At 55.1% G+C, this 17,661-nt stretch overlaps 1 protein-coding gene across 1 annotated transcript; it reads left to right on the forward strand.

The window, feature by feature from the left end:
• Positions 1-2,487: 2,487 nt before the first annotated feature.
• On the forward strand, positions 2,488-17,661 carry KCNG4 (potassium voltage-gated channel modifier subfamily G member 4). The gene is made up of 3 exons (XM_047711507.1): positions 2,488-2,938; positions 4,813-5,572; positions 14,552-17,661. The coding sequence occupies exons 1-3, from the start codon at positions 2,739-2,741 to the stop codon at positions 15,320-15,322; spliced, it is 1,731 nt and encodes a 576-aa protein (XP_047567463.1). The 5' UTR covers positions 2,488-2,738; the 3' UTR covers positions 15,323-17,661.

Below are 17,661 nucleotides of genomic sequence, written 5' to 3' on the forward strand. Positions count from 1 at the left end.
CAAGATGATACATTCGTGTTATTTTCAGCCACAGTGCTTCTCTTTTCCGTTACAGCAGCCCTGGGAGACTCACTCACACGGGGTCATGGTGGGCCATCCCTTATCAGAAAAAAATTGGCAGGTCGCAGTCCTTCAGAAGAGAGAGAGGATGGGCTGCCAGAGGCCGTCCTGTATCCAAAAGCTGAGGATGTTGGAAAGGCCGAGGCCAGCCTGCCTTCCCTATTCCACAGAAGGGAGGAACAAGGGAGGGAGAAGGCAGTGGCATTAAGTTAGAAGGTGATTAGAAATTGACTAAGCCACAGGGAAGGACTCCACAAGTGCTCTGGAAGCAGGGGCTGGTGGGCTTGGATATCAGGCTAAAGTCAAAGGTCCTCTAGCCCCAGCAAAGTGACAGCCCCGAGAGATGGCACTGGGGCTGTGGAAGGAGCACTGGACTATGAGTCCTAGCTGAGCCTGGCTATGTCATGGACTGGCTATGAGAGCTCAGACATTATCCCCTTGTCCTCCCTAGGAGACTTCAGGTGCTTGTACTGAATCAATCCGTCTCCATTTTTCTTTAAAAACAAACAAACAAAAAAACCTATTTAACATCAGTTTTTTTCCAACTCCTGTCTTCAGACAAAATCTTTCTTATGTGACATAGACATAAGTTAATACTCATAATAACAGCAAGAGCTTAAATGAGATTTCCTTCATGCTAGGCACTCTTGTGAACATCATAAGTGAAAATTCGTTTGTTCAGTTCTCACAACAAATCAGTGGGGGGGCTACCATTTTCATTTCAAAGATGAGGAAATTGAAGCACAGAGAGGTTAAGAAACTTACTCAAGTTCACCCAGGAGGGAAGTGTTAAGTTCTTGATTTGGAGGCGCCTGGGTGCCTCAGTCAGTTAAGCATCCGACTCTTGATTTTGGCTCAGGTCATGATCTCAGGGTTGTGTGATCGAGCCCGGTGTCTGACGATGCATTGGGCATGGAGCCTGCTTAAGATTCTCTCGCTCCCTCTCCTCCCTCTCTCTCTCTTTCAAAATAATAATAATAATAATAAGTACAATAAAAAGATTCTTGATTGGAACCCACCCACTCCAGACTCAAAGAGAGCTGAGAGGCTGAGGACAATAAGCCAGAGGTTAAGGTGAGATCGATTGAGAGAGGAGGGGAAAAACCAGCATGAACTGGAAAGATCACTTTGGAGTCTGATTTATGAGAACTATGGGGGCAGCCCTGGAGTCCGAGAGAATTGGGGAGTCAGGGGAAGGGCGTAGAGCGTGTCTATCACTAGCAGGTGCCCGGGAGCCTCCCTGAGTGGACGGAGTGTGAAGACTGGGCCATGGGGGGCCCAGGGATTTTTGGAATCACACTTAGACACACTCACTATGGGAAACCAGTCAGAAAGGAGTGGCCACATTGAAGAAGAGAGTCTTTCCCCCGTGTCCTACCCTTTGTCACCCTCACTCCAGGCCCTGTAGTCATTGCTGCAGAACGCCTGGGTTTCACACAATGCAATGTGAAAACTACTACCCTCGACCACCTGTCTTTCTCTGGCCCCTCTGTTCCTGCCTGGCTTTATCCCCATGGCCCAGGCCGTGGAGAGCCCACTGAGGCCACCAGCTGCTGCCACCCCCCAGGTAGCTGTGAAAGGCCCACGCTTGGACCATCTCCACTCCCGAACCCTGGCATCAGAGTTCAAAGTCTCTGCCATGCGCAGATTCCAACTAGCAAGGTGACCTTGAGCAAACCTCTGGCCTGGACCTCCGGGCCTCATCTGCAAAACGGAATGGATGATAACTCACCTTCGGAAGCCAAGAGACCAGGCCCCAGAACCTCTTAAGAAAATTAAGTAGAGCCGAGGTACATCGAGCACCTACAGGGGAAGACGGCTCTGCACCAACACGGCTATGACTGTCCTCATCTGACCAGTGAGAAAACTGAGGCCCAGAGAGGTGAAGGGACTGACCAAGGACACACAGCAAGGTGGTGCAGAGCTGAGGCTAGGACCCAGGTCTCGAAACGGCGCCTCTTCCTCTTCACCAGCCGGGAAGCCGGACCCACAACAGGATCTATCTGAACCCTTCTCATTCCCATACGTTTTCCAAACAAGGAAACTGAGGCTCAGAGGCACCAAGGGACCTGCCCAAGGTCACAGAGCCATTCACATGGGAGCAGGGGATGCGGGGGTGTGTGCCTCCACACTCACCCCTCCCCTCCTCCTCCGGAGCTCCCACCCAGCCCACTTGGTGGCTGGGCTTCTCGGACTGAGCCTATCCCCAGGCTGGTGAGAAGCAGGAGAGTTCCTCTGGCAGCCTTTCCCTGAGCACCTTCCCATCATCAGCACCCCCGACCCGGGGAGCTTGCAGGGTGCGGGGACAGGTAGCTGCAGACATCCCGGTCCCAACTTGCCCTCTGCTCCCTCCGAGGGAGGCTCCTCCTTGGAGGGGAGGGAAGGACGCTCTCCTCGCCTCCCAGGCAGTTGGCAGAGCCGGCGGCTGCTGCTGCTCCACGCAGCCTGGTGATGGAGAGATTATTTCTGAGCCATTCCCATTCCCCCCCACCCCCGCCCCCGCCTCTCTTGCAGGACCACGCCGGCTGTCCCTGTGGGGCTCTGAGCGCAGAGCCCAGCCCGCTGGCTCCCTCCCAGCACGAACCCCGCGGACTCTCACCTCTCCCGGGGAGAAGGGGCTTCCCGGGGAGAAGGGGCTTCCCGCTGCCCCAGGGCTGTTCCGCAGCTGCTGGAGAGAGATGCGGAATGAATGTACTTTCAGGAAGAGGCAAGGGAAGAGAGCTTGGAAACTAACTCTGCCAGAAACTGCCGTGTTTGGAATTTTTCTTTTCTTCTGCTGCATCTCCACCGCGAGCCCATCTCTCCCCTGGCCGTCGAGACGCGGGCTCCCCCGGCCCGGCAGAGAAACAGCTGGAAAAGGGCTCCCTGAGACAGGAGGGTGAGTCAAACCTCGGGGGGAAGAAGTTCTGGTTTGCTGCAGGGCTGGGGGCTTGCGGGCCGCTGTGAACAGCCTTGTCCGAAGGGCTGCTTTGAACGAGTACACTTCCTGAGCTCTGGACAGAGCTTTGAGTGTCGGCCGTTGGAGGGGGCAGTGGATCGCAAAGTTGGGTTTGTGCAGTGAATGCAGACAGGGCAGAAGGATTTGCAGGGGCGAGGGGCGGGAGAAGCGGTGTTCTAGAAGGAGCCCCGGGCTGGGAGACAGAGTCCTGGGTTGGACTCAGATTTGCCGTGTGACCTTGGACGAATCACTTTAGCTCCCTGGGTCTGGGGTTTGCTCTGGGAAGATGAGAACACTCAGGAAGCTCTCCCCAGATTTCAGAAGAATGTTTGGTCTGCAGGCGGTTCCTCTTCCTCTGGCCATACGTTCGTTGTAAAGGAAGGAATGCATATGCGGAGTAACAGAACGCTGTGTGGTGAGCAAGTGTGAAACGCATGGGCTGTGATTCAACTCCTCGCTGCCTGCCGGAATCCAGCGGGCTCGGAATTGAGAAGAACTTTGATTTCCATTCAGCGACCGAGTTCCTCCCTGGATCGGAGCGCCGATCGGCATGTAAGGTTATAGATGCCTTGGAAACAGCTCTGGCTGGAATGAAGAGTGTAGGAAGTGGTTGCAGGGTGACCAGGTTGCAGGGTACCCAGGAGGACAAGGCTGGGGAGATGGTTTTTTAAATGCATGGGCTCGATCTAAACCTCGTATCCACAGTCAAGGGCCTCAAATAGTTCTGAAGTGGAGAGAGCATTAGAGGCCCCTTCACAGTGCAGATAACACGACCGAGGCCCAGAGAGGGGCAGTCACTGGCTCGAGGTTACACAACAAGGGTGGCTGAGGCAAGCGCCCCAGAACACGGAGGAGGGCCAAGTCCTCCAAAGGAGGAAGGAAATACAATCACTGTGGTGGGGCGCCTGGGTGGCTCAGTGGGTTAAGCCTCTGCCTTCGGCTCAGGTCATAATCTCAGGGTCCTGGGATCGAGCCCCACAGCTCTCTGCTCTCTGCTCAGCAGGGAGCCTGCTTCCCCCTCTCTCTCTGACTCTGCCTCTCTGCCTACTTGTGATCTCTCTGTCAAATAAATAAAGTCTTTTAAAAAGAGAAAAAAAAAAAAAAAGATCACTGTGGAGCTGCTCCTGAGAGGCAGAGCTGTGCCAAACACCGTCACATTCTTTGTTGCTTAACCTCTCTGGGCCTCCGTTTCCTCATCTGTGAAATGGGGATGCTACTGTTTCCCTTGTGGAGGTGCTAGGGTGAGTTAGTATACAGGAAGCATGTGGATCGGTGCCTGGCACCTCAGAAGCATCTAGAAGTGTTCCGAAGAAACGCTTCATGTGTATTACCACACGTAACCCTCCCCGTGCCCAGTGAGGTGGGTCGTCAGACTACCCCAGCCCCTGTACGGATGAGGCAAAGGGCTTAGAGGGGCTGAGTAGCCCACCTGTGCCCACCGTCCCTAAGGGATCAGAACCTGGCCGTGAACCCGAGAGACTCTGCCACGGGTAAGCTCTCTTTTACCAACTGTACCTTTAAGAGTGGTACAAGTCTTGTCCTTGGCATGAATGAAGCTGAGATCAGAGAGGTTAAGTCACAGGCCCAAGACCACAGAGCCTGGGAGTGGCACAGCTCTGACCAGGGAAGGGATGCTGTCATCTCCTTCCGGTCACAGGTAGACACCGGGTGCCTAATGGGTGCTCAGGAAGTCTGAGTTGGGTGGAAGATGGGAAAAAGGAAAGATGCATTAGCAGCGTGGTGTCAAGGACCCGGCCGAGGCTGATTTCTCCCTGTTGCCTTGCCTCCCTCCCCCCCCCCCCCCCCCCGTGTAGGCCATCTCCGGCGATGCCCACCCCCTTCCGAGCCAGGGGCCTGCCTCCCGGACACCTGCGCCGGGGCTCCTGCAGCCCCCTGAGCCAGCTCCTGCCCGGCCGCCTGCCGCGGCCCGCCGCCAAGGGGCTGTACTACCGGAGGGCTCGCAGGGTGGGCGCCCTGGACGCGTCCCCGGCCGCCGACCTGAAGAAGGAGATCCTGGTCAACGTCGGGGGCAGGCGGTACGTGCTCCCCTGGAGCACCCTGGACGAATTCCCGCTGAGCCGCCTGAGCAGGCTCCGGCTGTGCCGCAGCCACGAGGAGATCGCGCAGCTCTGCGACGACTACGACGACAACCAGGAGTTCTTCTTCGACCGCAGCCCCAGCGCCTTCGGCATGATCGTGAGCTTCCTGGCGGCCGGCAGGCTGGCGCTGCTGCGGGAGACGTGCGTGCTGTCCTTCCGGGAGGAGCTGGCCTACTGGGGCATCGAGGAGGCGCGCCTGGAGAAGTGCTGCCTGCGCGAGCTGCTGCGCAGGCTGGAGGAGCTGGCCGAGCTGCGGCAGCAGGAGACGCTGCACCTGCGGCGGGAGGCGCGGCGCCCCGCCGGGGACCCCTCGCGCTGGGGGGTCTTCATGCACTGGCTGCGCGAGACGGTGGAAAACCCGCGCTCGGGGCTCCCGGGCAAGGTCTTCGCTTGTCTGTCCATCCTCTTCGTGGCCACCACCGCGGTCAGCCTGTGCGTCAGCACCGTGCCCGAGCTGAGGGCGGAGGAGGACAAGGTGAGTGGTCCCTGACTGCGCCCCCCACGCCCACCCTGGGCCCCCGAGACTTAGGGCCCACGTAAACGTCTAAGTATCTTTTAAAACAACAGAGAAAGAGATTGTTGTCTAGCGAGCACTGGATGCATTTTTAGGTCTGTGCAGTTGTGAACATTTTTAATTTTAATTTTTTTTGTGTGGGGGTTGGGGGGGGGAGGCCTTGGGGCCCACAAAGGTCATGAAGTGGCTCTGCCTCTAGTGGACTTGGTATTCACAAAACTACCCCTGCCTGCTGTTGTGGGCCGCTCCCAGCTCTGTGCCCGCAGGCAAACTGCTTCACCTCTCTGAACCTGTTTCTTCCTCGGTAAAATGGGTAACATCGGGGTGAGGGTTCACACACGGTGTGCACTCATTTCGTGTTTATTGAGCAGCTACTCTGTGCCATGCCCTGTTCCTGGCCCGAATCCCTGCCTTCTTGAGCCAACCTTCTCATGGGCATCCCGGTTCCATGTTCAGGTGGAGAAACCGAGGCAGGGGGACTTCAGCTTGGAGTTAGCAAAAATACAGACGAGGGCCAAGATTCCTGCTGGTTGCTTGGTTCCTGAGCCCCTGTCAGTCTCACTGCATGGGGAAACTCAGAGAAGAGTTAACTTCTAAGTGACTGCCCCAGGAGGCAACAGCAGAAAGGTGTTCTTGCCCACTCCTGCACTCTTTTTCCAGGAAGTTGTGGGAGACCCCCAGGGGCCAGGGAGTCTGAGAAATGTGATAAGAGCTTAATATTTCATTGGGACGTTTACTGGAGAGTTTTGAACTGAGAACTGGATTTGTTTCCTGATTGAAACTGTTGCTCCTATCCTGCTCTACATTCCTCCATAGCTCCCCATTACCCTAATTATGGAATTTACAATGTGGCAGACTGAGGGAGCTGATAAAGAGAACACATATATAAGATAATGAATCCTTCATATGGCCCATAATCGTTGTCAGCCCACAGAAGTTCCCTTCCCTTAAAGGTATATCCCAGGGCAATATGGTAGGATCAGAGAACTTTCCAGAAAGAAAGGACTTAGATAGAGAACCTACCCCTTACATAGGGTAGGCTCTCAATAAATATTTAGTAAATAAAATGTATATCATGCAACCTATAAATGTTTTGTCCTAAAGCAAACCCAGCAAAACCTTTCCACTTTCAAATAGCTTTTTTCCCCCAAGGGAGAGGACTGTAGCTCCAAACAGAGACATTGTTTTATCCTTTAGCACCGAATCATGTGATTTAAGAGTCTTGTTCGCAGAAATATTTACACTTGGATACTACAGTAAAAAATTAGGACCAAATAAATAGCTTCCGTCCCCCGCCCCCAGGAGGATGCCCTTGATCCGAGCTGCTGAGAAAGGACCCCTCAATTTCCATAAACCTGTACCTCAGGGATTTCCTGGAAGCCAGGATTTAGACTGTGCAGAGGGACAAGGTCTTCTCAAAGCCTAATGCTTTGCAGATTACCCAAGGTCTAAACCCAGGCTTGGTTGGTGGGGAACTCAGGAGATCAAATCAGAGGTCACCAGGAGGCCGGCAGGACCAGCAGCCCCAAGTTTGAGCCCAGGAGCTGGGCTGCTGTTTGCTCCTGGGATAAAAGGGCTGATGCCCACCCGCAGGATACATCTCTCCGTTTTCACCTTGCGGAAACCACCTTCGTGTGAGCTTGCTGCCTGGAGAGAGGCTGCGAGGTGCTACCCTCCAAAAAATTGTGTTTCCCTGTTTAGATGGTAATTTAGAGAAGCAGGAGGCTGGGGAGGCGGTCTTTGTTTTTTCAAAACTGTGCCTTCCATTTACATAAAAAGACAACGTTCTCTCCGGCACCAAGTGTGTCCGATAATTCATATTTGCCCTCAGGGATGTTCAGCTGGCCAGATGCTTCTGGGGGCAGGCCTAGCCAGGAGACCTGGGGGCCACGTCGGCCTGGAGGGCCCAGCAGCATCTGCTCAGATGAATTAATGCCACGTGGATGGACAGACATGCCAGGGCTGGGACCCACAGACCTCCTCCGTCAGACACAGTGCCGTGCTGGGTGGAAGAGGCAGTTTTCCTTTGGTTTTTTTCTCCTACCTTCTTCCAGCGACCTCCCATGTGGTAAACTTGGCACTTGGGGAGAAAGGTCTGCACTGGAGGTTGGTAAAGTAAAACGGAGGAGGGGGGAGGTGGTGTGGACAAGAAGGACCGTGCCAAATGCTTAAGCACCTGCCAGGTGCTTCCAGCCTTTTCTGGTTTCCTCAGAAGAGCTTGTCCCCCAAGGGAAGAAAGAACCAATGCTTATTACGTGTCCTTCACGAGGCTGGCGTTCGACCGATGGACTTAGTCCTTGCAACAGCTTGGGAAATGGGTACTACTACTGCCCCCATTTTACAGGCGAGGAAACAGAGGCTCGGCCAAGTTTTATCCCTTCCCAAAGCTCACTGTTGGTTATGCAGTAGAGCCCGGATTTGAGCTCACGTACCAGTTGGTTCTAAAACCTGACTCCTTAGGACAGCACCAGCTTTCAGTGCTGGGCTTTTGGGGGGACCGGTTTCCGTCACTCGGCGTGGTGTGTGCAGGCTCCATCCTTCTTAGGGCCCAGTAATAGTCCCCGGTCTCTACATCCATTATGTTTATCCCATCTTGCAGGGCGGTGTGCTGCCGTTTCCGTGTTTTCCTCTGCCTGCGTCCTCTGTCGTGACCCTCACCCCTGCCATTTGTTCCTAGCACCTTTCCCACGTGGCCCCAGCCTGGCTGGGCAGCTCTGCCAGTCAGGGCGCTCCCCTCTCTCTGGGGGAGGCCGAAGGTCACTGCCACTTGAACTGAACACCTGCTCCGTCTCTCTTGACCTCTCCCTCCGTCTCTGCTCCTCCCCAGGACCTCAAAATCTCTAGCTCCCTAGGGCAGAGTTAAAATCCCAGCACCGCCTCTCCATGGCTCTGCCCTCCGCCCTCCGCCCTCCGCCCTCCGATGAGCCCCTCTCTTGCTCTGGGCCTCCGTTTCCTCACCTTACTCAGAAGCTGATGCTAAGGACCGAAAATTCCCATCCAGCGTGCTCCTGCCAGCACGAAGCCATCACCGGCCATGTTCACACACCCTTAGGGCCTCCGCTCACGCCCCTCCAACCCCTCCACCTGCTCTCTGCTTTGCTCATCAGCCTCTCCCGGCTCCGTGGAACCCAGACGGCAGTGGCAGGGCCGGCAGCCAGTGGCTCAGGTGTCTCTGTTTCGTTCTTCGTTCATTCATTCTTGCATTCAGCAGACCTTTCCCAAGGGCCTCCTCTGCGCCAGACACCCCGCGGGGGCCAGGACAGGCAGAAACCGCTCTCCACCTGCCAGCTCAGCCTTCACTCCTCCCTCCTCCACTTTAGATTCTAGTCCTGCCCCAGAGGTTTGCTGGGGCCGATTGGGGACCTCGCTGTGGGAGATGCACACTGATTACAGCTGTGCAAAGCGTTTTCCCTCCTGTCTGTCTGTGGTTTCAGCATCTCGCCAAGGCCCCGGGGAAGGGAGGCACAGGCAGATTTTTTAAAGATCAGGTGGAACTAGTGGGCCCCTCGCTGGAGCGTTGCCCTCCTTGTGTGGGTACGGCATGCCACCCTCGGGGGGTACAGTTTCAGGAAAAGCCTCACACTAGAGCCAGCCTGTCCTCCCCTCCCCCTTTCTTGGATCTTGAATCAGCTCCATAAAGAGCTGTCAGGCTCCCGGGAGCTTCCCTGTGTTCGGTGACATTTGATGATTGTTCTAGGGAATTCTTCTTAACCTGGTTTTTCAGTTTGGGGTTTTTTTTTTCTGCCTTCCAGCTTAGACTCCCTATATGCGGGCCAGCAGGAAGTAGTCCCCGTCTCCTGCACAGGACCCACTTTTCTTGACTCACGGTAGTTCTCCTGTTCTTCCTGCTTCGTCATGCTTCCCTGTCTCCGTGCCCAACCCCTCCTGCCTACACTTCCAGAGCCTCTGTGTCCCAGGGCTGGGGAGCGGGGCGGCTGGGAGGGAGAGGATGGAGAGGGCCAGGAAGGGGCAGGACGGAGGGGAGAGAGGGCAGAGACGACCGGCTCCTGGGGAAAAGGAGAAGCCGGGAAGAGGAATGAGTCAGCAGGGCCAGGAGGCAGCCTGGACCAGAGGCCACTTGGATTGAACACCTGCTCTGTCTCTCTTGACCTCTCCCTCCCTCTCTGGGCATGAATTCACAGGCAGAAAAGAGAAGGCCCGAGCTGCTGAGTGGTTGGAGACCAGCACTGAGCTACCAGGCCATGGGAAGTGGCCAGTTGGGGCCCTATTTCCAAGGTCCCAGGGTGTGAGAAAAGCTCCAAGGTCAAGACCTTGACCCCAAGTCTCTCCCAGATGGTGTTTCCGGAACTGGCCCTTCTTGTATCTGTAGCATCTATGGGGCAGCCTGCCCATATGGACCCCCGGGGCCAATGGCCTTGCCCTCAGAAAGCCCTGTCCGTCCTCTGACCCTGGATCCTTTATGAGTCACTCCACTCCCAAGCTTTGAGGAAAGGGTTGGGACAAAGTTGTGGGACCCCTCAGTGCCTCACCCAGCCGACCTGGTCAGCTCGGGCTTGGGCCCTAGCTTCTTATTAATGTATAATTCACATCCTAATAGGCACCCTTTTAAAGTGCTCACATCCGTGGTTTTAGTGTACATTTGTGCGACCATCACTTCTGTCTCAGAGCATTTTCATCCTCCCACAAAGCAACTCTGCTCCCACTTCTAGGTGCTCCCCATTCTCCCCCATCCTTCCAGCCCCTGAAACTATCCATGTACTTCTGTCCCCACAGGTTGCCTTCTCTGGACATCCCCTATAAATGGAACCATGCAGCATCTGGCTTTTGGGGTCTGGCTTCTCTCATGGAGCAGAAGGTTGTCAAGGCTCACCCAGGCTCTAGCGCCTGTCAGGCCTTCCTTTTTAGGCCTGAGTAATATCCCATCATGTAGATAGAGCTCATTTTGGTCATTCATTCATCAGTTGATGGGGATTTCCATTGATTCTGCTTTTGGCTGCTGGGAATGACGCAGCTGTGGACGTTCACGGACAAGTTTTTGGGTGGATGGATCTTTTCAGGCCCTCCTGGTATATACCCAAGTGTAGAATCATTGGATCATATGGCCAACATGTGTTTGACTTAAAAAAATGTTTTTTAAAGATTTATTTTGTTGGAGAGGGCGGTCAGAGAGAGAGGACAAGAGAGTCATACGCAGACTCCGTGCCGAGACCATGACCTGAAGCTGAAACCCAGAGTCGGGCACTTAACCGACCACGCCACCCAGGCTACCAACACAAGTTCAATTTGGGGAGAACCACCAACCTGTTTTCCTCAGCAGCTGCGCCATTTCCATTCCCACCAGAATGGTGGAGGTCACCGACACTTAGGACTTTCTGTCTTTACACTCCCAGCCTTCCCGGGGAGTGCGGAGTGGCAACTGATTTCTGACCCTGATTCATTTTTTTTAACTTTTCATGGTGGAAAATGCCGGGCATTCACAAAATGAATGGAATAGTGTTGAACTTCTGAGGACCCATGACTCCATTTCCACAATGAGTCACTCTTGTTCTTTCTCGCCTGACTCCCTCCCCACCCCGATCACTTATTATTACTGTCGTTCATTTCCGTTTCATTTTACAGTGTGACAGGGGAAATGTACACACAATGAAATGCACAGATCTTAACTGGACAGCGGAACCACTTAGGCACCCGCATCACCCACACCCTTGTGTGATGTAGGAAACTCCCATTCCCCCAGAAAGCTCTCTCATGTTCCTTCATGGCGGATCCCTACCCCACCCAGAGGTGGCCACTGTGACGGTGATGTGGTCCACCATCTCGAATGTCACACAGATGGAAACACAGAGCACATCTCCTGCGTCGGGCTGTTGTAGCCCCGCGTGCCATGTGGGAGCCCCACTGTGTGGCGTTGCTCACCCTCTGGTCCTCGTAGACCTGACTGGCGTCCTTCGCTGTGTATGAAGAAGTCAGAGCAGACCTCTTTCTGCCGGGACAAGACCCACCAGGAGGGGTGACACCGGTCCCTGTTTGCACAGGACCGAGGGGCTCTGGTGACTGGGACTTTACTTTCTGTACTCAAAGCAGGAAAGATGTGGGCAAACCAGAATTAGTTGTTCACCCTACTGACAAAATACCACCAGAAGCGTCCATTTTTAATTTCCCTCCTATTCTCCCCCAACCATGGCTGGCCTGGGAATTCTTTCCTGGACTGGGGCCTCATCCATCCCTGCTGCGAACGGGGCATCTCTCGGAGGACCAGCGCTGGGAGCGTGGCTGCAGGATTTGAGCGAGTGGTGCACGGTGGTGATGCGGGAGAGGGATTGCAGCAGTGCCGGGAGGAGGCCAGCAGGCCAGGCAGGAGGGACGTGGGTCGTAGGTCGTGCATGCCTTGAATAGCCAAATCCCCACTCGGAGGCACAGGGAGGACACACAGAGCCCTCCCTACCTCTCAGAAATCACCTTCTTGAGCTACTGGGTCACTGGTCTCCAAAGGTTATCCCCAGGCTACCAGGAATCCTTAAGCCAAGGGGGAAACTCCCAGAATGTCAGTGACAAGAGTGGCCTAGTAGGGACAGTCTGGCCCAGAGTCTGAAAAACCTCCAGGTGCCTCGGAGCCAGCCAGAAGGCTTGCCAAAATGCAGATTCCTTGGATTTTTTGATGAGAGGCCAAGACTCTGCATTTGTAACAAGCACTCTGGGAGATTCTATGCGGGGTGTACTGAATCAGCTTTGAGAAATACAGGTTCTGTATTAGAAATACCTAATAGAAATACCTCTTCATTAGAAACTGAAGCACAGAGAGGGACAGTGACTGCTGCAAGGTCACACAGCAAGGGTACAGCAGGAGTGGGAAGTCAGGGTCCAAAACTCCTGAGCACTTCCGGATGCTGAACCAAAACCCCAGGTGGTCGTGGCAAAGAGCTCTCATGTGTTGCAGAAGTTCCTCCCCTTCCTGTAAAATCCAGCAAGAGGAGAAGGGTATTGTCGCCCTTATCCTGACCAGTCAGACTCTGTCTGTAACCAGTGGATGAGTCTGCAGAGTAAGTGGAAGTGCGGGATTTGAAGCGGAGTCACAGACACAGACAGGCACGTTGAGATGGGGGTAGAACACTTGTTTCTCTTCCTCCAGCGGCCAGACATAAAGAGCATTTCATTTCAGTTCAGTATTCCCGTGGGCCCAGGCACGGGAAATAATTTCTTGTTCCACTTCAGAGGTTTTTAATCCAAAGAAAGTGGCAGTTGTCAACATCTTGCTTTTCAATCAGGCAACTGGCTTTGGTCATTCATTCACTCATCCATCGTGTGTGTGTGTGTGTGTGTGTGTGTGTGTGTGTGTAATATTTGGAGTCAAGTTCTCAACCCTGGCTTTGGATTAGAACCATCATCTATGGGACTTCTGGAAAATTCTACTGCTCAGATTCAAACCTTGATCAACTAAATTAGAATTCTGAGGTCCTGGCCCAGATATTGGGGGTTTTTCAAAGCCCCCAGATGATTCTAATGTGCAGCCAAAGCTGAGAACTACTGCATTAGACCAGAGCTTCTCGAATTCGATGTGCACTTGAATCACTAGGGAGTCTTGTTAAGATCCAAATTCTGGTTCCTTAGGGAAGGGGTACGGCCCAAGATTCTGTGTTTCTTAGAAGATCTCAGGAGAGTCTGATGCTTTGGATTCAAGGACCACACTTTGAGGGGCACAGGGGCTAGGGGAATTTTCTGTTAGGAGCCAAGCAGGGAGCATCAACAATGCCAACAGAGAATCCACAGCAGCCCTCCTCTAGCTGTGGTCCTTGGAGGGAAACAGACCCTGTGTGAACAAGTGTGGTCACACATCACAGCACTGTCCCAGGGACCGGGGAGCCCTCTCTGCCTTACCAGCCCCCACGCTCCCAGAAAGGACATCTGCTTCTCTATTACTTTTCCCCCAGACCCTAGGAGCCTGGCACAGGTGAGCCCTCCATGCTTTATTATTGGATGAATGAGTGAGGGAGGGCAGGAAGGAAGTTACAAAGTTACAAAATAGCATAGGGTGGCTAAGAGGCCATCAGCTCTGCATGTGAACTCAGGGAAGTCATTTTACTGCTGGGAACGATGTCCTGGGCACGAAATGGGGTCACATCGCCTGCTCACAGCATCACTGGGAGGCGTAAGTGACAGCGAGCAGGAACAGTACACAAAAGGGGCTTATATTAGTGAAGGCGAAGGTTGGCTGCTGTAACAAAGAGGCCCCAAGATAGAACGACTCACCCACTCTTGACTTCAGCTCAGGTTGTGATCTCAGGGGTGGGAGATGGAACCCTGTTTCAGGCTCTGCATTGGATGTGGTGTCTCCTTCTGCCCCTCCCATCCGAATAACCAACAAAAAAAACAAAATAGATGTTGATTTCTCTTGCAAAGAGGGATCAAGTTGAGTTGGCAGCTCTCACCTGAGACCCAGGATCGTTTCCACCTTCCTGCTCCATCCTCCCGGGGGGGCGTTGGTCCAGTCTGTAGGTTCTAAGCTGGGTTGCTGGGTCATGGGGCCTGTCCGAGCAGACAGTGAAGAAGCAAGTGCAGGAACTCAGGCCAGCATCCCAAGTCCAGGAACTTGGGGGTAGATTCTTAGTTATTTGCCTACACACCTCGCTGCCAGGGACACTGGAAAGGGTGGTCCCTGGCTGAGCTGATGGGCCATAACTCGAGAGCTCTATAAGAAGGGGATTTGGGGGGACTGGTGAGAGTCTGCGGCACACAGAGCTCAATCGCAATGCATAGATAGTAGATAATAGATAATAGATAATATACAAATATAGAGAAAGCCCATGTAGTATATATAGAATAGATAGAATCCCTATTGATACAGATGGATATTGATGTGTGATGTTAATATCACTAGGGACCCCCGGAGTGGCTTCTGGGCGTGGCTACCCCCCCCCCCCCCCCGCCCTTACCCAGCGCTGCGGCCCACCACTCTCCTCCTGCCTCTTGTCGCCTCCCCAGGGTGAGTGCTCGCAGAAGTGCTACTACATTTTCATCGTGGAGACGGTCTGCGTGGCCTGGTTCTCCCTGGAGTTCTGTCTGCGCTTCGTGCAGGCCCGGGACAAGTGCCAGTTCTTCCAGGGGCCCCTGAACATCATCGACATCCTGGCCATCTCCCCGTACTACGTGTCGCTGGCCGTGTCCGGCGAGCCCCGGGAGGACGGCGAGCGGCCCGGCGGGGGCTCGTACCTGGAGAAGGTGGGGCTGGCGCTCCGCGTGCTGCGCGCCCTGCGCATCCTCTATGTCATGCGGCTGGCGCGCCACTCGCTGGGGCTGCAGACGCTGGGCCTCACGGTGCGCCGCTGCACGCGCGAGTTCGGCCTCCTCCTCCTCTTCCTCTGCGTGGCCGTGACCCTCTTCTCCCCGCTGGTCTACGTGGCGGAGAACGAGTCCGGCCGGGTCCTGGAGTTCACCAGCATCCCGGCCTCCTACTGGTGGGCCGTCATCTCCATGACGACGGTGGGCTACGGGGACATGGTCCCGCGCAGCGTGCCGGGCCAGATGGTGGCCCTCAGCAGCATCCTGAGTGGGATCCTCATCATGGCCTTCCCGGCCACGTCCATCTTCCACACCTTCTCGCACTCCTACCTGGAGCTCAAGAAGGAGCAGGAGCGGCTCCGCGCGCGCCTCCGCCACCTGCAAACGGCCGCCTCCGCCAGCGAACACGAGCTTCTGAGTGACGTGGACGACCCGACCCCCGAGGGACCCGCCTTGCCCGCCAAATACGTTTAACTCAAAACCCGTGGTGAAAAGGGCAGGACCCGCAAGCCACCCCCCACGGGGCTGGAGAACTCCGGGTGTAGACCACCCGCTGGGATGTTTCTAGGGCCCCGGGGGCACTTTCCAAGCTAGGAGGGGCTCGAGGCCGCGGGTGTTTGCTTGTTGGGATTCTTGACCCCACTGGCCACCACGGTTCCTGCTGACCTTACTGAGGCTCCTTGCTTTTTCCTCTCTCTGTGCCCATCACCCAGCACATCCACTCTTTCTGTTAGCTCAGCCGTCCTCCACTCTTCTTCCTCCCCTGAGGTCTCCCATACCCCAGGCTGGGGTCCAGACACCCATAAAACTGAGCCTACAGAACTCCATTCCTCCCCGAGTCTCTCTTTCCAGGGCCACCCTACCACCAGGAGCTGGAGGGGTGAGTCACTGCAAACCCTTCTGATCAGATCTCCCCACCCAACCCCATATCATGGGTTCCAACAGAGATCAATATGTCCTCTTTCCACTCCCCATGGCCAATGGCATTTTCCTAATGCCGTTCCCTCCTCCCTGGCTCTGGAAGCTCTCAGCCAAGAAGGCAGAACTGACCTCTGTGTTAAACCCCACATTGGGAGCCCATGCCCATTCCTCCTAATGGGCCTGGGACCTGGGCAGGATTGCCCCTTGCCTGCACAGCCGGCCCTCCTTGCCCAACTGGACTCTTGGTAGGAAACATTCTCCACTTATCCAGTTCTTAGCCTTGACTGAGGCTAACCCTTGCAGGGCACTGCATCGGCCCTTGAGAGAACCGTTCCTGCGGCTGGCTTCTCCAGCCCTGCCGAGACCTTGGCTTTCCGCTCTCAGCTATGCCACCGCAGATGCAGGAGAGCTTCAATGCCGACATGGGGGCGGCCTTGGGGTCTGCCCCTTGCTGCCTCTCCAGACCAGTCCCTTGTTGCCAGAGGGTAATTCCTCCACTGACACTGAAATAGGTTTCTCTAGTAATCTGTTGGTTCATGGACAGATTCAGCCCTTTGCAGCCAATGAGGAAGCAGGTGCAGGACCAAGTTGTTCAAGATAAAGGCAGTGAGACCAGAGCAATGACTCCTGAGATGGAGACCCATGAGGAGGGATGTTTGGGGAGCTGAAGCTGGAGAGGGGGTAGGGATGGGAAGGTGGTGGGCTGTGCGGGCTGAGTGGAGGATCTGGGCATTCTGGTGGATGCTGGAAGATGTGGTGATGTGGCCGGACTACAGATGATGCCCCCCGCAGCATACAGGGACACCAGCGTGAGGCAGATACTGGGCAGCTCAGACAGGCTACAAGGGGCTCCCCCCCTCGTATTACTAGAAATCCAGTACAGGAGGTGGCCTGGGTCACAAGTGCTGAGGCAGTCAGGGATAGGCAGATCTGATGTGGTTTGTGTGTGAGCATGTCAGTGTTTCATCCCTGGGGACCACTTACCCACTCTTCATTCATTCCGCCAGTATTTAGCACAGGCCTGCTAAGTGCCAGGTTCATGCCTCCCTCGGACTGTAATACCAGGCAGCGTTCCGGCAGCTCGGGCCCCGGGGAGCAGCCCGCACCAGTGTCTAGCCGCAAGCTCGCCTTATCTTATGGGCAGCCCTCATTCCCTTTCACTCCCCTGGGTGCCCTCCCAGCCGAGGGAGGGGTACATGTCTCCATCCCCCCAGCCCCCAAAATCGACGGGCTGACCCCATTCCTTCCCACGCTGACGTTTCACCAAGGAAGCTCTTTGCACAGTGGCCCGGTGGTCACACGCAAGGGAAGCCCTTACCCCTTATAAAATTCCCACCCCGTGCCACCTGCCCCGGGAAGTGAATAGCAGAGTCACTCTGAGCTTCGGTTGTTCGGGACCTAGGTGCTCACTCACGCCCAGATTTTCACTCTCTGTGTGCCCTTGGCTCCTTTCCTTCTGTCAAGTGTGGGGCTTTGGCTAGATCGGTGATTTTCTGGCTGGGGCTCCAGCAAGACCTTCGGGGCTGCTCTGTGGGTAGAGGGCTCTGCGTCGTAAGGTAAAACCTTTGCAGGCAATGCTTTTGAAAAGAATGTGAGAATTTCTAGACACTCTCCCACCTCCAGTCAGGGTCCCTTGGACAGATGTGGAGATCTCACCCCAGAACCAAGGAACAAGCCTGGACGGCCAGTGGAAGACCCCACAGCTGGCCCTCCCTCTTCTGATTGGAGGCCTTTTTCCCGTGCCGCGTGCCTGTGCCCGTCCTGGGGTGGCTCCCGCCCGGGCATCTGCTTCTCCTCTGGTTCCCATCCCAGCCGTCTGAACAACAGCGGGCCAGGACTGGAAGAAGCCTAGGTGAGCGCAGAGCCAACGTTATGACACAATTGTGTCTTAA

This window comes from Lutra lutra, chromosome 17, assembly GCF_902655055.1.
Source record: "Lutra lutra chromosome 17, mLutLut1.2, whole genome shotgun sequence".
Lineage (NCBI taxonomy): Eukaryota > Metazoa > Chordata > Mammalia > Carnivora > Mustelidae > Lutra > Lutra lutra.